At 42.8% G+C, this 21,656-nt stretch overlaps 1 protein-coding gene and 3 long non-coding RNA genes across 9 annotated transcripts in view; 1 reads left to right on the plus strand and 3 right to left on the minus strand.

Moving 5' to 3' along the window:
- SALL1 (spalt like transcription factor 1) overlaps positions 1 to 6,857 on the minus strand; it is a 17,407-nt gene extending 10,550 nt beyond the window's left edge. Inside the window, exons 1-2 of one of the 4 annotated variants that reach the window (XM_064160365.1) lie at positions 6,741 to 6,857; positions 3,956 to 4,048 (exon numbers count right to left, since the gene is read on the minus strand). In XM_064160365.1, the coding sequence (XP_064016435.1) occupies positions 3,956 to 4,031 (76 nt within the window). In that variant the 5' untranslated portion in view covers positions 4,032 to 4,048; positions 6,741 to 6,857. Of the gene's footprint in view, positions 1 to 2,742; positions 3,124 to 3,955; positions 4,451 to 4,998; positions 5,076 to 6,740 lie in introns of those variants that run through there. The other 3 variants (XM_064160368.1, XM_064160367.1, XM_064160369.1) reach the window with 3 other exon arrangements.
- On the plus strand, positions 3,484 to 15,466 carry LOC135184523 (uncharacterized). 3 transcript variants are annotated; one of them, XR_010306081.1, is made up of 4 exons: positions 3,484 to 3,890; positions 11,304 to 11,462; positions 12,704 to 12,876; positions 15,026 to 15,466. It is a non-coding gene; the product is annotated as an uncharacterized LOC135184523 (long non-coding RNA). The 3 variants fall into 3 exon arrangements; XR_010306082.1 differs by having other exon boundaries at positions 12,704 to 12,859; XR_010306083.1 differs by lacking the exon at positions 12,704 to 12,876.
- Positions 10,639 to 12,482, minus strand: LOC135184524 (uncharacterized). Its single transcript, XR_010306084.1, has 3 exons — positions 12,360 to 12,482; positions 11,265 to 11,453; positions 10,639 to 10,719 (listed from the first exon to the last, which is right to left on the minus strand). It is a non-coding gene; the product is annotated as an uncharacterized LOC135184524 (long non-coding RNA).
- The window catches only part of LOC135184521 (uncharacterized), a 16,946-nt gene continuing 8,589 nt past the window's right edge, over positions 13,300 to 21,656 (minus strand). Inside the window, exons 3-5 of the long non-coding RNA XR_010306079.1 lie at positions 21,190 to 21,309; positions 17,465 to 17,546; positions 13,300 to 14,031 (exon numbers count right to left, since the gene is read on the minus strand). This is a non-coding gene — a long non-coding RNA (uncharacterized LOC135184521). The remainder of the gene's footprint in view (positions 14,032 to 17,464; positions 17,547 to 21,189; positions 21,310 to 21,656) is intronic.

Here is a 21,656-nt window from a genome sequence, read left to right on the forward strand (position 1 = left end):
AGTTCTGTTTTCTGAGAGGCAACTCGGGTCACTTCAATAATGATTCATGTTTCCACAATTAAAACATGAATATGGTTAAAAGCCAGTTATGCAATAAGCACTGGTACAGCTAAATATACAGGAGGACTTGTCCTCGGGGAGCCAGATGCTACTTAGCATCAACAAGATAAATAAGGTACAAACTACAACGTAAATATTTTGCAGCAAGACAAAGATGTGGGTTATATAGGCGAAACACACACAAAGTGGGTCTGAACTAACACCAAGTTTAGACAACTTCCACCATATGGGTTTCAGTAATTATTTCTGCATTGCATCTGCGTAAGTGATATTTCACAAGGCCCCTCCACACTTCAGGCTCACCTTTGGAGAAAACACACGGGTCTCTATTTGATAGCGACAGACTGCAGTTATCGCACAAAAGGCCTAATTACGTAACAAACTAAAAGCAGCCTAACTAAGCAATTATTTCTCTTAAGCGCCCTGTCCCTCAGGTCTTACTAAAGTGATCATAATTCCTTTCATTTCATGGGCCCAGGAACAATCACATAGAGGACAGTAACGCTGCAACAGGAGTTTACCAAAATGCATTACTGACATGCAATGGCACTGGTTCTGACAACCCTTCTATGGAAGGCTAGTGGGCACATGCTCTTCCTCAACATCTAGCTGCCTTATTTCTCTAACATAACTTTTACCCTGGACAACTACACTTCCAACACTCCCAGAATATTCTTCTACAGTCAGGAATGCAATTCCAGTCAATTAAAAAAAAAAAATCAACAAAAAGACCCCAAACCCCAGAAATGTCATGAAAGTGGCTGCAGCTATTAACAAAAGGAAATAATCCCACAACCTCCTGCCCACTTCCTACCAGTAATTAGTTACTTGTTGAATATAATTTATGCTGCAAGTAATTTCTGCTATTAATCTGAGAGCTGCTCTGGTTAATCCAATACAAACTTTATCACCATGTGCACACACATAGGATTTTACAAGAGTAAACTCAGTTATAAACTGATTGCACCAAAAATATATTTTAAGTGGAAAGTCTTCCTGCTAAAAGTGAAATGCATGAGCTTTTGAACTTAAAAAGAAAGCAGGAGCAGTGAAAGAAAAAAAAAAACACAAAACCATGCTGTTGCACTCTGAGGAACTTTTTCCTGTTGATCTCTAGATATGAAACCATGGCAAAAAGTTTTTAACAAATTAGAAATCGAATCAGATACAACAAATTTTCAGGCCTCTGCATCCACTCCAAATGCTGCTCAGCAGCATCTTGCTTCAAGTGTCTCAGGAACTATCAATGCTACGTCGGCCTGATCCCTGTGCAAACTGGAGATGAACTGGCAAACCAGAATTCACAGTATGAGAGAAGAAAGGAGCGCTTTGAATTACGAGGTTTTGTTTTGCAGTCTCAGGGTACATAATGCAAATTCGTCCTCACTGCTGCTTGCCCACCCAGTCTTGCTCAACTCTGAGGGTGCTGCCAGGGCTGGAGACCCGGGAAAGGCAGAGGGTAGCTCTATACTAATATTATTAGAGTCCCGAATCCTGAAACACCACTAGAAAACACACCCTCAAGGCAACTTACTCAAAACTTATCCTCTAACCATGTAAAACAGCTATAACCTAAAATCATTACTTAGAAGGGGGGGGGGGGGGGAAGACTCCCATAGATTGTACAGCACAGCACACTGCTTTTCCTGGGAAACGATTCGGCGTTTAAAAAACCCCAAACTTCATAATTTACTTACTTAACTTAAAATAGCCATGCAAACTTAACAAAAGCTTCACTTCCATGCCATCATTTCAGGCAAAATCTAACTTAAAAGTACATCCTCTAGCATCAGGCAGGAAAGCTGCTCAGTTAACATTCCTTTCTCACACTCCCACTGCCTTTCATTTGAAAATGATGTGCAAAATAAGATCAAAAGACTAAAACCGAAGGAGAAAGGCTACTTTTAAAAAAGATACTTGAAGGTGTTCTGACCTGTTCCATCTGATAAAAGCAAAAAAGATGGCAAACGTCAAAGGATGCAATCATACAGAATGAAGATGAGAAAAATCCCTCTCCTCTTTCCCTTTCTCTGCTCACTTTAGTAAGAGTTCTGAATTCTTTCATTTGAGGCCGAGAAAAGACAAATAAAAACCAAACGTTTTCCCCAAGTCCTGCTCCAAATTTCAAGCGGAAGTAGACATAGTATCGAGAGAAAAATAAGCATGTTTACTGAAATGAGAAAGGGGATTACACTGAGTAAACGGCAAAACTCGAGTGCACTCAAAGCGCACAAAACTCATCTAAAAAGCTGAAGTCGACTCGCAGGAACCAGATTACTCTTACGAAAAGTTTCGGGAGAGCTACACGAAGCGACTACTGCTATGTTTGCCGGTTTGCGAAGAGGGCGGCTCAGGGATTTTGGAAGCCCGTAAGTGCTCGCAGAGGCAGGACAACATCACGCAAACTTTTTGACTTGATTTATGCGCGGAGCCTGGATCCTCTCTCCGCGTTTCGACCCTGCGTAGCTGAGGGGCCCGGGCACCGCAACACGGCCCAGCTGCTCCCGGGTCAGGGCGGCAGCTCGGCGGGACACAGGGCAGCAGACACCGCTGGAGCGGCCACGGCAGCGGAAGGCCCCGAGCCAGCGTCTCATTGGCAAGTTGCGAGGGAAGCTCGAGGTGCTCCCGGTCGGCGCGGCCGACTGACGAAAGGGGCACCGCTCTGCCCTGGCCAGCCCTTACCTGCCGGGCCGAAGCGCTTCTGCCCCTCCGCCAGCCGGTCCCGGCGCAGCCCCCCGGCGCTCGCTCTCCTCATGGCCACTGGGGGGGCCGGCCGCGGCGGGCAAGTGGGGGACGCTGCCCCCGCCAGCCCCTTCCTTCCCGGCCGCGGCTCCAGCCGACCACTTGTCACCCCGGGCCGCGGTACAGGTAGGAATACGTCCCCACTCCACCGCCCGCCGGGCTGCACCGAACTCCTCCAAAATTCCTTCTCCCGGAGAAGGAAAAAGGTAGGGAGAAAGGAAAAAAAAAATAAAAGAAAAAAAAGAGCTGTTTCACACGCTCCTTCTCCAAATCCTGGCGGACACAAAGCCAGCGCTTATTCCTCGCTCACCGATTTGGAGGGGAGAGGAGGAGACGAAGGAAAAAAAAAAAGCCAAAACCCCCCATCCTAAACAAAAACGCCCCACAAGCCTAGGGACAGAAAACAAGCTCCGCGCTGCTCGGAGCTTCCGCGCCAGGGGCCGCGGAACCCCTCTCCGGCGCGGCGGCTCCCGGGACAGGGCGATCCTCGGCAGCGGCCCGGGCCGGCGGCGGTAACTTTTCCGCCTCCAGGAAGCTTTCGGTGCAGCCGGAGGCCAGGGCTGCTCGGCAAACGGGCTGCGTCCCCCGCTCGGCGGGTCAGAATGGGAGTGGGGGGTGAGGGAGCGCCGGGGTCCGCAAGGGTGTTGGGAGGTGGGGGGTGGCGAAGAGGCAAAAAAGTAGGTGCCCGGGGCTGTTTTCCGCCCCTTTTGGGGGGACGGCGCGGGCAGCGTGTGTGGCCGGACGGGGCATCCGTCCCGCGGGGCTCCTGGCTCAGCCACCCCGCGGCAGCCCCACTTTGTTCCCCCGCTCCGCGGGGCGCGAAGAACGGCGCGGGGGGCGCGGATCCATCTCCCGCAGGCTCAGGATGCCAGACCGCCCCGTGGGGGGAGGGCGGAGGAAAAACATCAAAAAACGGAAAGAGTTTGGAGTTTCGTTGAGAAACAAGCGAAACAAAACGCTGAGTTAGAAAAATAAAATAAAAGCCAAGAACTTGGATCAAAATCCCCGAAGGACACCCCCCCGCAAGTAACTCCAGCAGATCCAGCTGTCCCGCTCCGCTGCCCAACGCGGTCCCGTCTCCCCGCAAGGTAAGTTGATCTATTTTCTATGTGTTTGTGTTAAAATGTGTGCGAGGGAGAGGAGAAGAACTCACCATTTCGCTGGGATAACAAGGCCAGATCGGGGTCGGATTGGAAATGCTGAGGCTTCGCCTGCTTCCTCCGCGACATGCTGGCTCAAACATCAGCTGGGGCAGAATAAAAAATTACTAAAAAAAAATCTTCTCAAAATTACGGAAATCGAGCCTCCCCCCCCCAGCCTCCCCAATCCTCCGCGCACCGCGCATGTGTCCTGCTATAATTATGATTATCAATAATGCATTGCGATTAATCATAGAGGGGCTCTTTGAAAGGCGATTGGCACATGGCCAGCTCTATTCAAACCAGCTCGCCTTAATCAATTAGGCGCTGATTTGCTGGAGACCCTTGTCTCTCCGCCGCTCCCACCCAATGAGTCGATCCATGTGGCAGGAGAAGGGGCTGGATTTCCCCAAAGCTGTTTGGATACAGTTTAACCCTCTTAGCAACCAGCTGGGGCTGCATCGCGCCATCCCGGTTACTATAGGAATGTGTCTCCCCTCTCCCCTTCCTTCAGCCCCGACGGGCTCCCCGCGCCTCCCTCCGCTCTTTTACGCTACATTTTTTCCCTCTTTCTTTCTTTCTTTTTTTTTTTTTTTTTTAAAAAAAAAAAAAGCTGCCCCCCCAAAAAACCTACATCATCTTCTCCCCCCGCTTAACCCCAAGCCCTGACCTGCGGAGGAAGGGCAGGGTAAGCAATAATCGAGGGGGAAGACGCACGGATGGGGGGGGCGGCCGGCGGGGAGCAGCGGGCCCGAAGGAGCGACCATGTACCCCGACGGTGCTTGGCAAGTGTCTGCGCGGGAGATCCCGCTCCGGGCCCGGCTCTGGTTACCGCCCGGCCCGGTGCACTGCCGCTCGTTCCGTCCCGCTGCTGAAAAAAAAGTTTCGACTGTTTTTGTTTGGTATGGTGGGTTTTTCCCCCTTCTTGTGCCCGTATTTGCAAATAAAGGTCCATTCTCGCCCTCCCCCAGCTTTCACCCGACTCCCCCACCCCCCTTCTCTTTCCATATATCACAGGCCCAAAGGGTGCTGAAAATAGGAAGGATTTGTTTTTTACCTCACACATTCCCAGGACAATTAAGGGAGCGCCGCTGGGAGCGGCGGGCGGATCAGGCGGCCGCTCCGCCCCCGTCGGCCGCGCCGCGCCAGTTGGCTGAGCCCGGAGTCAATCCGCCCGCCGCCGCGCGGAGAAGGCCGGTGCCAACGGCAGCGGAGCGGGGCGATGGGCCCCGCTCCGTGCCCCAGCCGCCCTTCCCACTCCTACACTCTTTCCCCCTTTTTCCCCGCCCCGAGTGCCTCCGGTCTCCCGCGGCATTGCTCCTGACTTTTGTTTCCACTATGGACGCGGGAGCGGTGCGCATCTGCCCGCTGGAGGCTGGCGATAGGTGCGTAGGGGCCGCGGTGCTCCGCGCAGGAGCCGCGGGTCCCGGCGTGTGCGCAGATAGAGCCACTACAGACGCCCGAAGGGCGCCGGTCGAGCTCCGCTCACTCTGGCTCTGGGCTGCGCGGCGGGGCGGTCGCTGGGACTGCGTCGGGCACAGCCACCCTCGCCAGGCTGTCCCTGTGCCCGTGCGCGCCCCTCTGGCTGTGGTTTGTGCTGGTGCTGAGCAGTCGGAGTAGCAGAACAGTGCGGGCAGCGTGCCCCTGACATGTAATAATCATGCACCAGACTTGAGTGCCCGGGTGTTACTTCCAGAGGAGGAATCTCTTACAAATAAACTTGACGATCTTGCAATGAAAAATGTAGTAGCAGGGAATCTACTGACAACACTATTTTTAATTGCTTGTATGTCTACCGAAACGCATACACCACGAGTACAGTGTGTGTGTTACCCCTGCACTCACGACGCTCTCTGCTCTCTTCTCAAGTCACTATGGTCCGTGCACAGAAAGTTTCTGTGCAATGAGCCGAGCTGAGAGAAGCGGGAGCGCAGACGTTTTCCTCCACCCCGACCCATCTAGTGCTCTCTCCTCCCACTCCCCCCGCTGGATTATTTACTCTTCTATAGAAGCTACTCCTTTTTCCCATATTAATATTAACAAACTCTCTGTAAAAGCAAGAGGCTGATCAGATACAACTCATTTCAATTTCAAATGAGCCGGTAAAACCTAGAGAGTGAGCGAGGGAAGTGAGAGAAGAAAGAAATCTTGCCGCTCGAGGAACCGTCTCACTCGCGATTTCTCCTCGTTATTAAACGAAAGAGACTGTAAAACGTTTAGCAAGAAAGGTGAAAAAAATAGCAGCCGAAAAAAAAACAACCCAAAAACCAAACACCAACCTAAAGACCAACAAACAAACGCATACGAACCGACAAAGCCTCCCAGGTGCCACTCCAGTATTTAGTCAGTGTTGCAAAGTGGTCACTGACGTTTCTTTTCATTTCTGCACAGGGCGAGCCCACTCCCTCCCCGCAGTATTTGGTACAGTAGAGTTTGAGAAAAAGACAAACGAAGCTATCAGCGGGTATGATGTTGAAGAATGAAGATAATAATGTTGCTATAGGTGGTACTTTACATGACATTATTTTTCACTGAATATTTAAAGAGATGTTTCGGCAGAGATGGATACACTCAGCGCAGGCTGACACCGTTCTTTACCCTGAGACAGTAGGATGGAAAACGAACCTAAGCGTATAAAAATGCACACTTTCCTTATAACCACCCACGCCGATCTATTTACACCTCTGCGTCTATAGTTGTAACTGTACCGAACACTCCGTTAGGTCCCCACGTTTCTAATCTAACCTCTCTCCCAAAATTATTCTTGTTTGCAATTTCATTATACATTTGTCGATTTACCTTAAGACAAATTTCCCCAGATGAGCAACACCTTTGATTCGTGGCTGGAAAAAGACGGCCGTGGACTGGTAATTGTAAAGCGACAACAGCAACAAAGAGAAGAAAAGCAATGATTAAAAAAAACAATCTGGAAAAAAAAAGTAACTTTTTTTTTTCTTTTTTTTTTTCCCCCCCCGTTTCCTCTTTCCCTTCGTTAGTGTATAAAGCAGCGCCTGGTATTTCATCTAGGACTGCCTGATTATTTATTGTTTGTTTTCCTCTCCTTCACTGGGGGCCGGACGGAGTGGGGAAAGGGTGGGGGCAGAGCAACATTGCCAGGGCTAGAGAAAAATCGGTCTCTATTGCCGTTGATAGCAATACATCAATTAAATGTCATTGTCTCTAATAGAACTTGTGAGAGTTCACAAGCGTAAATACTCTGATCTTGAGTTTTCCCTCTCGAAGCTCCCAATGACAGTGACAGATATTTTTTCCCTCCCTGCCACACCTTGGAGACTTCCCCCCCCCCACCTCGGATTATTCTTTTTTAATGGAGGTGGGAGGCTTTGTAGTGTGCTTCAATGCAAATCAGCCTGGCTGGAAGACACCCGTGGTGGGGATCGATCTCCAGTTCATTGAGATGAGCACTGAAGAGAGATGGTAAACAGGGGATAATTTGCAGTTCATTCTGCTGAGAGACGATTTCAATGAGATGCAACACACTAGACCGGATTATTGTTATTAAGGTTTGCTAACAAAACCCACACTCCTATCACTCAGGGGTTAAAAGCTGCACAATCCCCACATAGTTATCATACATCGTTAATAACGATCCTGCAGAGGGGAGGAGGGGGGCAGGGGGAAATCCAATTGATTTCATATTTTCTGCAAGCGTGCAGCCCCGGAGCAGCTCTGCGAGCGGAGAGTTCGGGAGCAGCCGCTCTGCCGGAGGAGGCACCCCGAGGTCAGCCCAACCTGCGGCTCCGCTCTGTCTCCGTATTGCCTCTAAAGAACTGCCAGGAGAAAGCTCTCTCCGTCTAACCGAACCGTTCCATGCCGCAGAAATACCCGCTTTTCGGTTAACAGGACAAGTTGCTTTGCTGTGGTTTTGTTTTTTTCCCCTTTAGTCCTCGTCGTCTCCTATGTTCGCCTTTTGCGCCCCCGCCCCTTTTTATTTTAAACTAAGAAAGATAGAGCACGAGAGTTTCGCACGTCGCTACAGTGACCTCTCCAGCAAATCGCTTTTCAGCTAGCGCAGGTTACACGTATTTCAGAAATGGGTGTAATTAGGGGCTTCCAGATGCTGCAGTCGGCTGGGAACTTGGCTTTGTGGTCCGCTGTATAATAAAGTTCTGAGACAGTCCTGGGGCACAGCTATCCAGGGACAGCGAACACCAGCTATTTGGAATTGTTTGATTATCAACAGCCTGGATCACGCTGTTCAATATAGACACCGCAAGACCTATAACTGTGTAGGTTTAGATATGACTATTTTAGCGGACATGCTGTCAGTTTTCCTTCCTTCCTTCCTCTCTAACCCCCCGCCCCCCCCCCCCCCCCCCCTTTTTTTTTTTTTTTTTATTAATTTTCTAATAATAATTCTCCAGGAATTCTGTGATTCTGGGGGCACCAGAATGAAATTCTTCTCCAGTATTAGCGACAACTAATAATTGATCATTGGTCACAAACACAAGCTTACAGCCACATAACTGAATCGTGAGCAACGTCGGCTGAGCCAAAGGGGGGGAAAAAAAAAAAAAGAGGGAAAGAGCCTCCCCCTCTCTCTCCCCTAAATCCCAGAGAGTCGCAGTGATGGGGAACTCCCCCACACCCGAGACAAGACCGAACATGACTAATGCTATAACCAGTCAAGGTGGGATTATTTAATTCAATTCTTTCTATACACATTTGCTGCCTTTTGTTTGACCTGGTGGCCGGCATATTTTCACACCTAGTTGTCCCTTTTGAGTCTATTGATGAAGATGCTTCTGAAATTATTATCAAGAGATTTACAGCCATCACCACCCACCTATGGGAAAAGTAATAAAACCAATCGCTCAATCAATCAGACCTCTCTGTGCGTATCTTTTTTAATCTGCTCTTTTAGCTGTTTTATTACAACAGAAGCATTAAATATGTTTGTTTCAAATTTAACACGAATGCCTCTGAATGTCTCTGTCAACTTAGACATAAATCATGAAGGAAGTTGGATATAAAGTCCTCTTTTTTTTCTGGGAAGAAAGTTAAAAAACAAGGAAAAAAAATACCAGCGCTGTCCTCCACCATCGTACAGGCAACTATTCCGTACGTACAGCACACTAGGCAGGGGAAAAACCCCCAAAACACTGAGAAAGCTAAATATGCAGCGCTGCAAAAGACTTCCATGCACTTCTACAACACTACACAGAGAACCCTGATAGTGCTGGTAATTACAAATACTCTCACATCCTGAAGCCTACAATTATTTCCTCTATTTGATATATTTTATTAATAGCAGAATGACCTATTGCTTATTATAAAATAAATGTCTTTAAAAAAAAACATGCACTTCAGAAAATGTTTTTGTTTTATTATTATTATTGATCCCAAGCTATCACTCTATCCTTTATCTACCTTTTTTTAGGTTCAAGAAATAAATTAGAGGGTATTTCAGGTAGGCTGCTTGGGTCAGAAATCTTCCTACCAATTTATAATACAGTGGTCATCATGTAAGAATGAGTCTCTAAGATCTATAGAAAGCCAAGAATTTTATGTGATGCCACAGGAAAAGTTTGCTCTGCAAACCAAATGCCTTTACATCCCAGTGCAATTAATTAATATTTTTAGTGTATCCCAGCCTCCACCAGAAAACCAGAAGTTCAGAAATGAAATGTCAGAGATTTCTCCAGACATAGATATAAAATTTTAAAAACAATCCTGTGCTGTAAAGACTTCCCCCAAAGATATATTGTGATGTTTCTCATCACAGAAATAACTCGGGGTAGAAAATAACAAGGACACAAACAACAACAACAACAACAACAACAACCACCCAAAACCAAACCCAAAAGGGCACTGAAATATGTACATGTCAAAAGGGGAGTCATGAAAAAATGTATCTGATACTGAGATATAACTATCAGTCAAAATTTCCTCCAAACATTTCGCTTTAGAAAAGGTGTCTTTACGCAGAAGGAAAACTTCATAATCATAATTGGCATGTACCCAGGCCAATTCATCAGAGTCTCAGCAGCATTTTTTAAACAACTATCATTGCTACAATTTCTTTATCAAAGTGCTATTTAAAACAGTGTAAAATATGGAGGTGGGAGCCATTTAAAAGCAAATGAAGGAACAGGACTGAGGGACGTATTTTCCAGGACATTTAGGCAAAACCAAAATGTGTTCTTAAATAAATACACTCTTAGGATTAGCTTACCTTTGAAACAAAATTACACAAAATTCTGTAGTTCATCAAAATACAAACACAAGGCCAACATTTCACGTGGCAATTTTCTCTGAAACAAAACCTACATATGATTTTCTACACAAGAATCACCTAAGGAAGTAAGTGCTGATTGCCACAAAAAGATTTTCAATGTCAAATCAGATTTATGGAGTGTGCCTTTTTATCTACATTTTAAAGTTTCATTTTAACTTGGAGAGTATGCAGTGATCATGGGGTAAAAATGTCAGACACTTCAGGGGACGTGTTGCCTCTAGAGTCCCAAATTTGTTAACTGATGAAGTGAACCCGACCACATCGCTCAATTTCAGGACAAATTTTTGATTCAAGTACAGTGGAACTATTAGTAAGCACAAACATTTGTTTGCATAATGTTGAGGTGCCCTGACTGATATGTGGTGTTTACAATGTGAAAATTGTCATACTCTCTGCAACAGCACAAAAAGCTGGCTTGGCAGCCACTACTTACAGTAAAGTATGGATAATGTTCTGCTTTCCATGCCTCAGCTAAGCAGAGTCCTCACTATCCACCTTCTGTCCTCAGTTTTGACCATCCTGTTAATAGAATTGGTCTTCAATGACAGTGTGCAAATTACATCCCTTTGTGTGTAAATATATTTACTCGCAGACTTACACACACATTATCTGGGTCTTGTGGGGAGCCCATTTCCTCATGGAGCAATATGATCCCCCAGACACATTTCTGCAGTTATCTTTTCTTCCCGTTAGTGATCATTTAATGTTCAGATGGCAACAGAAGCCATCACCTACTTCAAAAGGTAGCAACAGAAGTTTCTGATTTCTTGGAATAATTCTGCATCAGGGAAGAGTTGAACACTGAGCTGCCAGCCAGATACTATATCAGTGACTGAGAGACAGGCTTGAAAACTACAACTCTGTAAACCTGAGATCATACAGTTCCCACCTAGAAAATTTCCTTTTCTTCCCTAAGAAAAGCTCAAGTCACAAGATTCAAAGAGCAATCCTCCAAAAGAGGCTTTGAACAGGCTCTTCCTCACAAATCCAGAAACTAAATTTGGATTTAGTGAAATAATTTTTGACTTTCAGCATGGCTGCACAAACTGTTGCTTGAATCTCACCCTGTGTTATATATTCCATGTTTTGGTCCTTTTTCACAGAACTTCAGATTCCATCTCAAATGGAGTGTCCAGGATTGCAGAGCACATTTCTTCACATGCTGTAAGCAGCTTTCTACAGTTTAGCTGAGTTTCCTCAGGACTGGACACAATCATTAAACTCTGCTGAGCACACTCCTAGTCACTGGCTCCCTAGAAGATGTGAGTGAACATGAATTTAAAGCTTGAAAAAGTTTTAGATCATAGTAAAGGCAGTTGTGGCAAAAATTGTACATGTGAAGACAAACATTGCTGAACCAATCTGTACTGGTTCAGCAATTCAACAGTTATTATATCACATAAGTACTACAACAAGCAAAACAACAAGGGGAGAATCATACTTGAATATAAGAGAACATTTAGGAAGCACTTGTATCAAACACCAGTGTTTATTCTACAGCTACTTGTAAAGCTCAAGGATGCATCATAAACTCACTTCTGAGACCATGAAGACTTCTCTCCTCAGAAGTTTGCAATGCAAGTGCTCAGTCCTGAACATCTTTGTTGAAATTCATCCTTGTGTGGGAGACAGAGCACTGACAGGGCAGCATGGGCAATGTTTCAGCCTAGAGCTGCACATGAGCACATTTCCAGCAGGTGCTAGTGATGATCAAGTAAATTACTTCTGACCACCATCTGTCACCGCCCCATGCCAGGAAGCCACTGTCACACCAACTGACTTGGGGCAGTCGCTGGTGGACTCTTCTAGCCCCTGTTGTGTTAGCATAGCAAAAATGTTTGCATGACTTCCTCAGCCAGCAAGGGTTGGAAATCTCCTGCATGGGGCAACAGTGCGTGGTATGGTAACTACTTAAGTCATTCCAGCTGTTTGCAAATAGAACATGCATCTAAGCTCCCAGTCTATACAAACTGATTTCTGAGAGGAGCTGTATTTGTGTGAGTGTGCCAGATCAGGCCCATTACTAGCTTCTGATGAGCATAAACAACTGTTACACAGAGAAATGATCTAGAGAAGGGATCACTGACAATGCCTAGGATGTAAATACCATACCTCTAAGTAAAATGTCTCATTAACATATTTCATTGACAACTGCATACCTTTGCACTCCTACGCATTGTAGGACTTGAAGTCACTTGCTCTGCCTCTAAAGTTTGCTCAACCTGGCTTCTTCTGCAGCTGAAGCAGCTTCTTTTTTCATGCTTCATGAAAGCACAAGCAAAGCTATAGCATGTAAGAATAACAGTTTCAGGAAAACATAGAGCCAAATGCATTATAAACACACTGAAATAAGAGGAATTAAACAAAGAATAAATATGGTTCATTCCCTCCTCCTTCATCAACACTGTTCTCTCTGACACTGCACATATAACCTCACAGCACAATAACACTGCTGCACTCAGTCTGTACAAGCAGGATCATTCACTTTTTGTTTCATTCCTAGAATTCTCTAAGAACAGAATTCAATTTCAGCCAGTGTTGCTCTCCGAGGGCTGCCAGACCTGCTGCTCCCTTGCCCCACTGGTAATGGATTGCTCTAAAGTAGGACAAGACCTGCCTGTGTTCAGTGATGGGAGTCACACTGAGCAGAAGCAATTAGGTAAACTCAGTGCAAAGGTAAAAAGTGAGATGGACGGGAGCTTAATGGGGGAGAGATAGGTAAATCTACATTCAGGGCCAGCACTGCCACCACCTTCACACAGCACGCAGCTGCCTGGGGCTGCAAAATGTTTAGTAACACTTCCTTGTGGTAGTGACTATGCCTTGTGAGGGGCCTATGTTTAATGTTTTGCCTAGAGCAACAAAATCCTGTAACTGGTGCTGGTTGCCATATTCAGAGAAGCCTGCAGGAGTTTGCTGGTGACTTGGAAACCACTCACTGCTTCTGTAAGCAAAACAACTCTGACAGTTTAGGAGTACGACTCCTTAAACCACCTGTTCCAATCTGCTAATCACAGGTAATCTTGGCTTTTCAAGGGGATTAGTCAAAGACTTTATAAATACTAAATAACTACAGAAAAAAACCTGTTATTAGTAATTTACAATTATTTGTTATTACAATACCACACCATCATTTTTGCAATAACTGTAACCAGTAACACACTAAAGAAAGCTCTCCTGGGATTGACTCTTCTTTCAGAAATGAACTGTAGAATATACTTTGCATATCTTATTATTCAGCTTCCTTATTGTCATTCTCATAAAATCAATCAAAGTGATAACTGGTATGTCTAGAAACAGACAGAATTTAATCTGGAAGAAATATACATAAGTATATTAGCACTGGAAGTGTATCTGCTTAAAGGAGCTATGTATCTCTACAGGGAACGCAGGATTCTGTGCTTGAAGCATTGGCATATATCTACAAGATTACACGAATTTCAGTCTGGAAAGATGACATTATGAAATACTGCTTGGAAACATGCATGTTGTAAAGCTAAAGACAACTATGCCAGAAAATCAGAAATTAATTTAATAGACTTTCATTTTATGACAAACTATATTGCGGGTGTTTACACTGTATTCAGTAAATATTAGCTGTAAACCTGGCACCAGATTTTGGTAGGTCAAAGAGTTTGGGAAAATCCAAGTGTCAGCTCCCCTTTGACTGCCAATCTGAGTCCTCATCTTTGTAGGCAAATTATCAGTGGTGTAGCCACGTGGGTGAGGACAAAGGACAAAGCTGCCTCAGTGCTACAGTAGTCCTGTTTGCCTGTAGATCTTATGATTTCAGGATGCCCGGAAGCTTTGTGTGTAACACTGGTCATCATCCTAGAAGAACAAAATGGAAATCTTGTAAATGTAAAGCATTTCCCTCCATGCATTTTTTCTTCTTAAACCACATGAATATTACTGGGTAGTCTATCCCAATAAAAAACAATTTTCAATACATAGCACACATTTATGTGACTTTAGGTTCCTTGAAAAGGAAATGTTGGACCAGATGACCTTTTTAGTTCAGATTCCTCATCCAGCCTGGGCTATTCTGTACTTCTGTGGCAGGACATCAGTTTTACATTGGACTATATTATTTACATATTTACTGCTTTATTGTATCTTTCAAATAATCAATGTAATTTGGACTTTATTGTGGAAAGAGTGAAACCACTTGACTGACACATGATGGTGAACTAACTGCGTTAGAAACTCTGTCTCTTTTATTTCTCTTTTATTCAGAAAAGGGCAACGAAATCTGGATTTGTTCTGTGCAAAATTGCAGTACTGCAGGCTAAAACTTTCCTTCTCAATCTAAAAACTTTCCTTCTCAGTTTAAACTAATTTCAAATTGTTATGCTTTACAAACTTCCAAATGGGATTCTAATTGTTGACAGACATTTTACATTACATGTGTCTATCACTTTGATTTAATATGCCTTTTCAATGAAATGTTTAAGAAGTCCTCTAAGGTGGCAATTTAACAGCAATACATGCTGTGAATTTTAGACATAAAAAATACCTAGTTTTCAAGGGGGGAGGGTGGGGGGGTGGGGGTTTGTACATGTGAAATTTGCCCTCCAGCAAAAAAAGAGAAAAAGAAAATCAGAGACTGTCTGTGTGATTGAATTATCAGAAGCTAAATATCTCCAGGAATATTACCTACTGTTTTAGTCAATCACAGCCATCAGAGGCAAACCAGGTTTTACATTTATGCAGCATTTTAGTAGTGCACTTCAAAAAATATTAACCATGAAAGACAGCAAATATATTTGGAAACCCCTCGTCTGGTTTATTACAGCTCATGACCTGATTTAATTTTCTTCTACAGAAAACCTGCATTGAAATCTGTGCAAGTAATAGGTACTTCTTGTCAACTTCGATAAGAGACATTTGAAAGGAATTCCAAATGTATTCTCAAAGCTAGCTTTTCTGTGTCTCTGAAAGAGTGGAAACGAGATCTAGGAGAGCATGCAAGCCACAGAAGAGACCTGTTCTAGATGAAGTCTACTTTTGAAATCATTGTACCTATAGTTAATAAACAAGCCCTCATCTACAGACACTGGGAACAATTATGCATCTTTTACTCTGAATTTGTTGGAAAAAATATTATCTGCTTTTATATACTTATTTTCTTCATGACTTTATTACAAGAATCTTGGCTTTAGCTTATTTTGTATAAATGGCTTTAGATCATCTTGTTTGAGTGGTCTTGTAGAATGGCCCAAAATGTACACTTGATGGTAAGAATAAGCATTCATTTAACTTCAAAGGCTGCCAAAAAGTCTAGTTATTTTGATTTAAGGGAATCATTTAAATTAATCTCTATGTTTGTGTAGAAAATACGTAGTGTAATCCATTTCTCTGTCTTCAGCTTCAAGTCACTTACCAATGGGGGGGAAAAAATTACTCTACTGTTCTTATCTTGAAAAACTGGGGAGAAAAAAGAAGACTTAATATATTTTTAAAGAATTCTGCCTTAATAACATTGGGAAACAACTGTTATAATACACAACTGTGTACTTATATCTCTGCATAACTGCTGTTTAAACTAACACACAACAGAGTTCAGTGGGAGCAGTAAAACCAGATTTTATGTACATGTGTGTGTATACAAACCATCTATTTTTTAACAAAAGAGCCATTTTTTTAAATGGCTTTCTGCCTTTGCACCCCTACTCAGCCAGTGCTGTTATGTTATAGAAAACTCATGTTAGAAAGCTGTTATGTTATAGAAAGCTTTCTAACATCTTCCATTTTGCTAAGCCCCTATTAAAATTGTGGAGAAACTTTAATGTGATGAAGAGCTTGGGTTTAAATTTAATTTTTCCTTTAAAATTAATCCACTGTTCATCTGAAAGAAGTATGTAGAGCATACTCTGCCAGAGGGATGAAAAGGAAAAAAATAAAAGGAGAACCTCAGCTATTGTAAATCACTGTAATGCCACTGAAGAAAATAGGACTACGTCAATTTAGACTAGCTGAGGTTGTGGCCTGATATTTGTGCTGAAATGTTGAGGCTATAGCTGTATAAATATTTGCTGAACGCTGACTGTTAGGGTGCAGAGGGTAGACTGCTCATTAGCAAACCGTTAGGACCCTTGTTTTCACCTTTCTTAAGGAATTTTACCAATTTCATTTTTCTTTTGGGGGGGAGAATTTTGTCTGAGTAAAGAGTACAGATATAATCCTTCTTACTTGCAGGGATTATACTGTCTACAGCGAAACAGAGATGTTCATGTGGACTTTTGAACTTGCACCCATCTGACTGTCCTCCACTGATTCATGCAATGTACTGTACATGAATGACCAGTAATGTTTACAAAATGAATTAGTTTGACTCCAACTCTCCAGCCAGAAAGTAATCAAAGTGAAGAGCCAAGCTATTTCTGAAATTCCAGCTTCCCTAGTAGAAACTGCATGCTCTGTCTGACTAATCAGGATATTAATGTAAAATGTACATGTTCTATACTGGAGGACAATTAACAACAGCAGTGATTCTGAGCAAAGTACACACATTAACTGTTCCATCCCCAGAATGCTCTTGTGCTCAAGTCTGATTACAGTATATGGTAGAGACAAAAACAGTGAAAATGTCTATCAGTAAACAATTCATCTACAAGTTGTAGTAGGTGTTTCTTCCTAAAGTCAAGTCCATTTAATATTTTATTTCATGTCTTCTAAAGCCACCACATGCATTTGTAGCAATCATCATTCAGAAATCTTCTTATGCAAATATTTTTAGTAGGGTTATTCATAACCGGTCACTGAAATCTTGGAAGCACTAGTTTATTTTCTCATTAACCATCTTAATCTAAGCATTCAGCAGCAGCAGGACTGTCTTTAGAACAATCTTATATTCTGAAATCCACCAGCCTTTGTTAGAGTTAACATAAAAAATATTGTGAAATAAAACAATGTCATCTAAACATTTTCTTTGTCATAGTCTGAAACTCAAAATGGATCATTCAAACTTCCCTCAGAAAAGCAGTTTTCTAATCTGGAAAGCACCACTTCATATAAAGCTGGAGATATCTCAGAGCCAAACTGATTGCCTCTGTAAATGGTTAGAGCTCCACAGAAGGAGGATATGAAATAAGGCTCTGATAATTTTCCAGTAGGGCATCTGAAACACTTCCCCCATTCCTAGTCAGTTAAAGCAAAATGAAAAGAAAAATAAACTCTGATTAACATGTGAGCTCTTCATTTGATGTAAATTGCCACAACTCCACTGAATGTCTGATTCAAGCAGAGTTATAACAGGACTTACCACCAAGAAGATCTCAGTTAGGGCATTTTAATGGTGATTTTATGTGGGTGGGTGAGAACCTGATTCTTCCTCCTTATTCATGCTGAAAACAAGGAATGCACAACAGAACTACAGATCAGTAGAGAAATTGATTTTTGCAGGGAGAGAGACCAAAGAGGTACAGTTCTTCCAAAATTAGCAGAATTAGCATTGTGGGTAGCTTGGGTTAAATGACAAGTGACCACAATGCTGCCCGACACCTCCCCAGCTGTATCATAGCTGCATCCAGTCCGTTAGTTTTTATCTCCAGTCTGAATTTGCACATCCAGAGAACTGGTCAAAAATCAATAACATTTGAATAAAACATCTTGGCAGGATATCTTTAACATTGCCTAAAAACCAGAGGAGAATAAATAGTTAAATTTATCTGTATCATCTTTTAAGTAGTTTAAACAGAAGTCAATATTTTTGTCTTTTGTTCTTTTGGGATTTCTACAGGAGCACAGAGAATTTCATCAGTGATCTTTCCACATATTATAGCATTATGCCTTTGTACTATTGCCTGTCTCTCCCCTTATCTGACATGTTATCGGCTGTATGAAAATAGCTATCAGTCCCTTCACCCCAGAGCAAGGGGAAGAATGACAGTGGCTAGTTTGCACACTTGAAATGGTTTATTTGTTGCAATCCTGTACACAAGATGTTTATCAGTAAGCACTAGACAGCCATGCAGAAGAAGGAGCCTTAATTCTGTCTGAGGCAGCCTCTTATTGCTATTGATAGTTAGCATCAGTGTCCAGTCTGAGAAATGGAAGTGCTGCAGGCAACTTCAGTCAAGACACCCTATTGATCTACTGCTTCCTTTGCCTCCCTGAAGCTAGAGAAGAAAAATAAAAAGGGGAGGAAACGCTTGCTGTATGAGGGGCAATGCAGCTCTCTATGACTTACCATCATTCAAAAGGGATGTGTATGTGCATGGATATTCCTGAAATTCAGTACCTCAGACAACTGTAAATCACACACAGAGCCATGATAAATATAAATGCCAATGTGCTGGGAATGTCCTTTATATAAGAGGTGTCACTAGAACTACAGTTTTAGCATGGAGCATTTTTGCCGCTTTTTATTTTTCATTGACTTATTGTGCTTCTGTTATATCCTGTCTAACACAATCAATCTAAAGCATAATATCTGAGAGTCCTATTCATAAATAATACATATTTGGGTCATTTTCATTTGTATTCTACAATGAAGATTTACAAGCCAGAAACAAAACAAGAAACAATATGTGGACTGCTCTCATTCAGTGGATAAGAATATATTACTGTGATCAATTAATCTGCTTTTCTCTGCATTAGGTGGACATCTTTATGGTACATCCATAAGGGTTTATAACTTGGGAGACAGAGAATCAGCTCTGAGGCTCTAACATAAAATGTCTGTACTCAGAAAAGAAAAACTTTTCCAAAGTTTTTTTTTCCAAAGGGAAATGTGTTACTTTTGGCAAACTGAATGACAGCTTTCAACATTGCATTGCACTGCCCTATATGCTACCTCTCATGTTAAATGAAACAAGAAATTGACTACGTTACACCATAGTTAAAGGTCAAAATAATAGTTCTGGGGATTTCTGTAGTGTCATTCACCCAAAGATAGTCACATTCTGCTACAAATCATACACAGTCACTCTACAGGGGGGCAAACTGACACACAGAAAACTGCTAACTCAATTTTTTATCTGCCAGAAGTTAGTAGGCAAAGTCAAGTTAAAAAAAATAATAAAATATATGTGCATATAAATTGTAGCAGCAATTCATAACAAGAACAGTGAAAGACTTAAATTGGTATTAGTATAGTGGAATTTTATATAAGAAACTGCAGTCACCAGTGCAGTCACCAGCAGAGCTGGTATTCTGATGATGGGATATGTCAGATGAGCAGCAGCAGTGGACTAGATATTTATGAAACTTTTGTCTTCACAGAAGGAGCAAAAGTGAGCACTTGGTGAGTTAAAATGAGTCACTGTTACTTTAGGAAGGGAAGGCAGAGTATGTAAGAATTTTGCAGGCAATGCAATCTGGTGAGAAAAAGTTGGGGAGACCAGTGGGAGTGAGAACAAGCTGGCCATCATGGCAGATCTCCCGCTTGCCTCAAGCATTCAGAGGTGCAGGCTGGGCTGTGCTCCTCGAAGTGGGTTATTGCATTAGTTTTTCAGCTCTAGAAATTCGCTACAAGCGCATCTCAGAAAAAAGTGAAATGAGGTTTGCAAGTATGGCAAAAAAAGCAATTTTACATTTCACAGGCCTTTCAAAACCCTTTTGAATAGAAAATAAAAATATGGGGGGAAAAAAAAAGGCTACATTTCCATTCCCATTTTTATGGTTTGACTTTGCAGATGTTTCTAGGTCAGAGGTGAACATGTCTTTAGGTGTCAAAAGATGCAATAACCTGAGTCAAAAATGGCCCAGTCCCCAGGCCTTGACTGTTTGCCAGAATATCCCCACCTCAGAAGCTTGCTGGCAGACATGTGCTCCAGGTGTCTTACACTACACAGACCTGGTAGTCATTTTAATATTTTCCATGCTTATGTAAATGGACCTGAGATGCGTTCATCAAATGTGGGGAAAAGCCACAGAATTGTGTGCCATCTGTTTAGAGGTAAAAGGTCTGCTTTGCTGACAACTCAGGGCAAAATCAGAAAACAGAATGAAAGGGAGTGCACTTATAGTTTGTTCTGGTTTGGTTTTAGAAATTTCTGGCTTAACACTATATCAAAAACCTAAGAAAGTTCAAAGGTTCACTCTGGAGAGCATTGTCCTTTTCAGATGTCTGAACATTACCTGATCCCCATGAAGCTCTTAAATGTGAGCCACCTGGCTACAACCTGCAGCCTAGTGAAACTCTGAGCACATGCAGGATTTAGCAGGACATGATGAGGGTGTAAGGGCCACATCTTGGGCAGGTGGATGTCTGCAGTGATGCCCTGGACCAGAAGCCTCAGTGAAATAGTAGCTGACCACATTTCAGCACTTCTGGTTTGCCTCAAGTGAGGAACTCAATCTGAAGCAAAACCTAAGAGAGTCATTTTGAAAAAGCATCATCTTCTTTTATTTAACATTCAACACTGCATTTACTTTTTGTTAGAATTAAAGTCAGGTTTAATTCAATTAATATGGTGGATGCCAGTCAAAGTGTCTGTCTTTGTTGTTTTGGTCTGGTTTAAATGAAACTATTGGACAAAAGGCAGTTATGACTGAGGTCCTGAAAACAGCTATAATATTAAAAAGAAGGCTGTGGTACAATTGCTTTCAGTGTCAGCTGAGAGAAATCAAGCAGTCATCAGAAGAGGAATTTGAGACCTTTCTTGTCCTTGTGCTTTACATGGAATGTGCACTTATACTTTTCTACAGGGAACTGGTAGATAGCCCTGGGAAATTTATGCCTGAATTTGAGTCAGATATTGCAGAAGATGATGTCAAAGACTGTTTCAAAAGCACATTTTAGTTGTATCTCATTCATTGAGTGAGATCTTGTCTTAGGTGAAAAAAGAGTTAAGGCAACTGGCAGAGGAGAAAAACATATGAAGCAAACACATTGACAAAGCTAATCAAATCCAGACATATGCAATCTAAAATCCCCACTGGGATTCAAGGTAATCTAAAGGAACACTACAGCATCAAATTCTGTTAAACCATCCAATACAACCTGAAGAGAAGAAAGAACAAAATCTCTGTAGAGACACATACCAGATGCACAGTAAGGTGAGTCAGTGGATTCCCTTTGAGGTAGACTGTGCTGCTTTACATGGACTTCACTCTGTCATAATGGCCTAAATCAGGTATTTTAACCTTGCCACTGGCACTGTACTGGGACATACAAGTTGCAAAAAAAGTATGGTCAGTTAACTGGGAAAACAACCAGTTCCCCACAGTTTAATCTAACCCATTTGCCAAATGAGACAAGTTTTATATGTTTCAATCAGAAAAGTGCAACTCCTCCAGTAATGTGGCTGAGACATTTACTTTGAAAATGAGGAATCTTATTTCCAAGGTCAGTCTGAGGTTTCTTAGGTTCAGACTGAAATACTTTGTAGGGCCAAAGAAATATTTACTGGGTTCCAGGGAGCAGGGTAGATGTGTAGTTTGAACATATTTCAAGTTACCCTGGGAGGTCTTTTTTCTCTTTTATGTATTTATGTCTCCTCAGATAACCT

The sequence above is a fragment of the Pogoniulus pusillus genome, chromosome 20 (assembly GCF_015220805.1).
Source record: "Pogoniulus pusillus isolate bPogPus1 chromosome 20, bPogPus1.pri, whole genome shotgun sequence".
NCBI classification, from domain to species: domain Eukaryota; kingdom Metazoa; phylum Chordata; class Aves; order Piciformes; family Lybiidae; genus Pogoniulus; species Pogoniulus pusillus.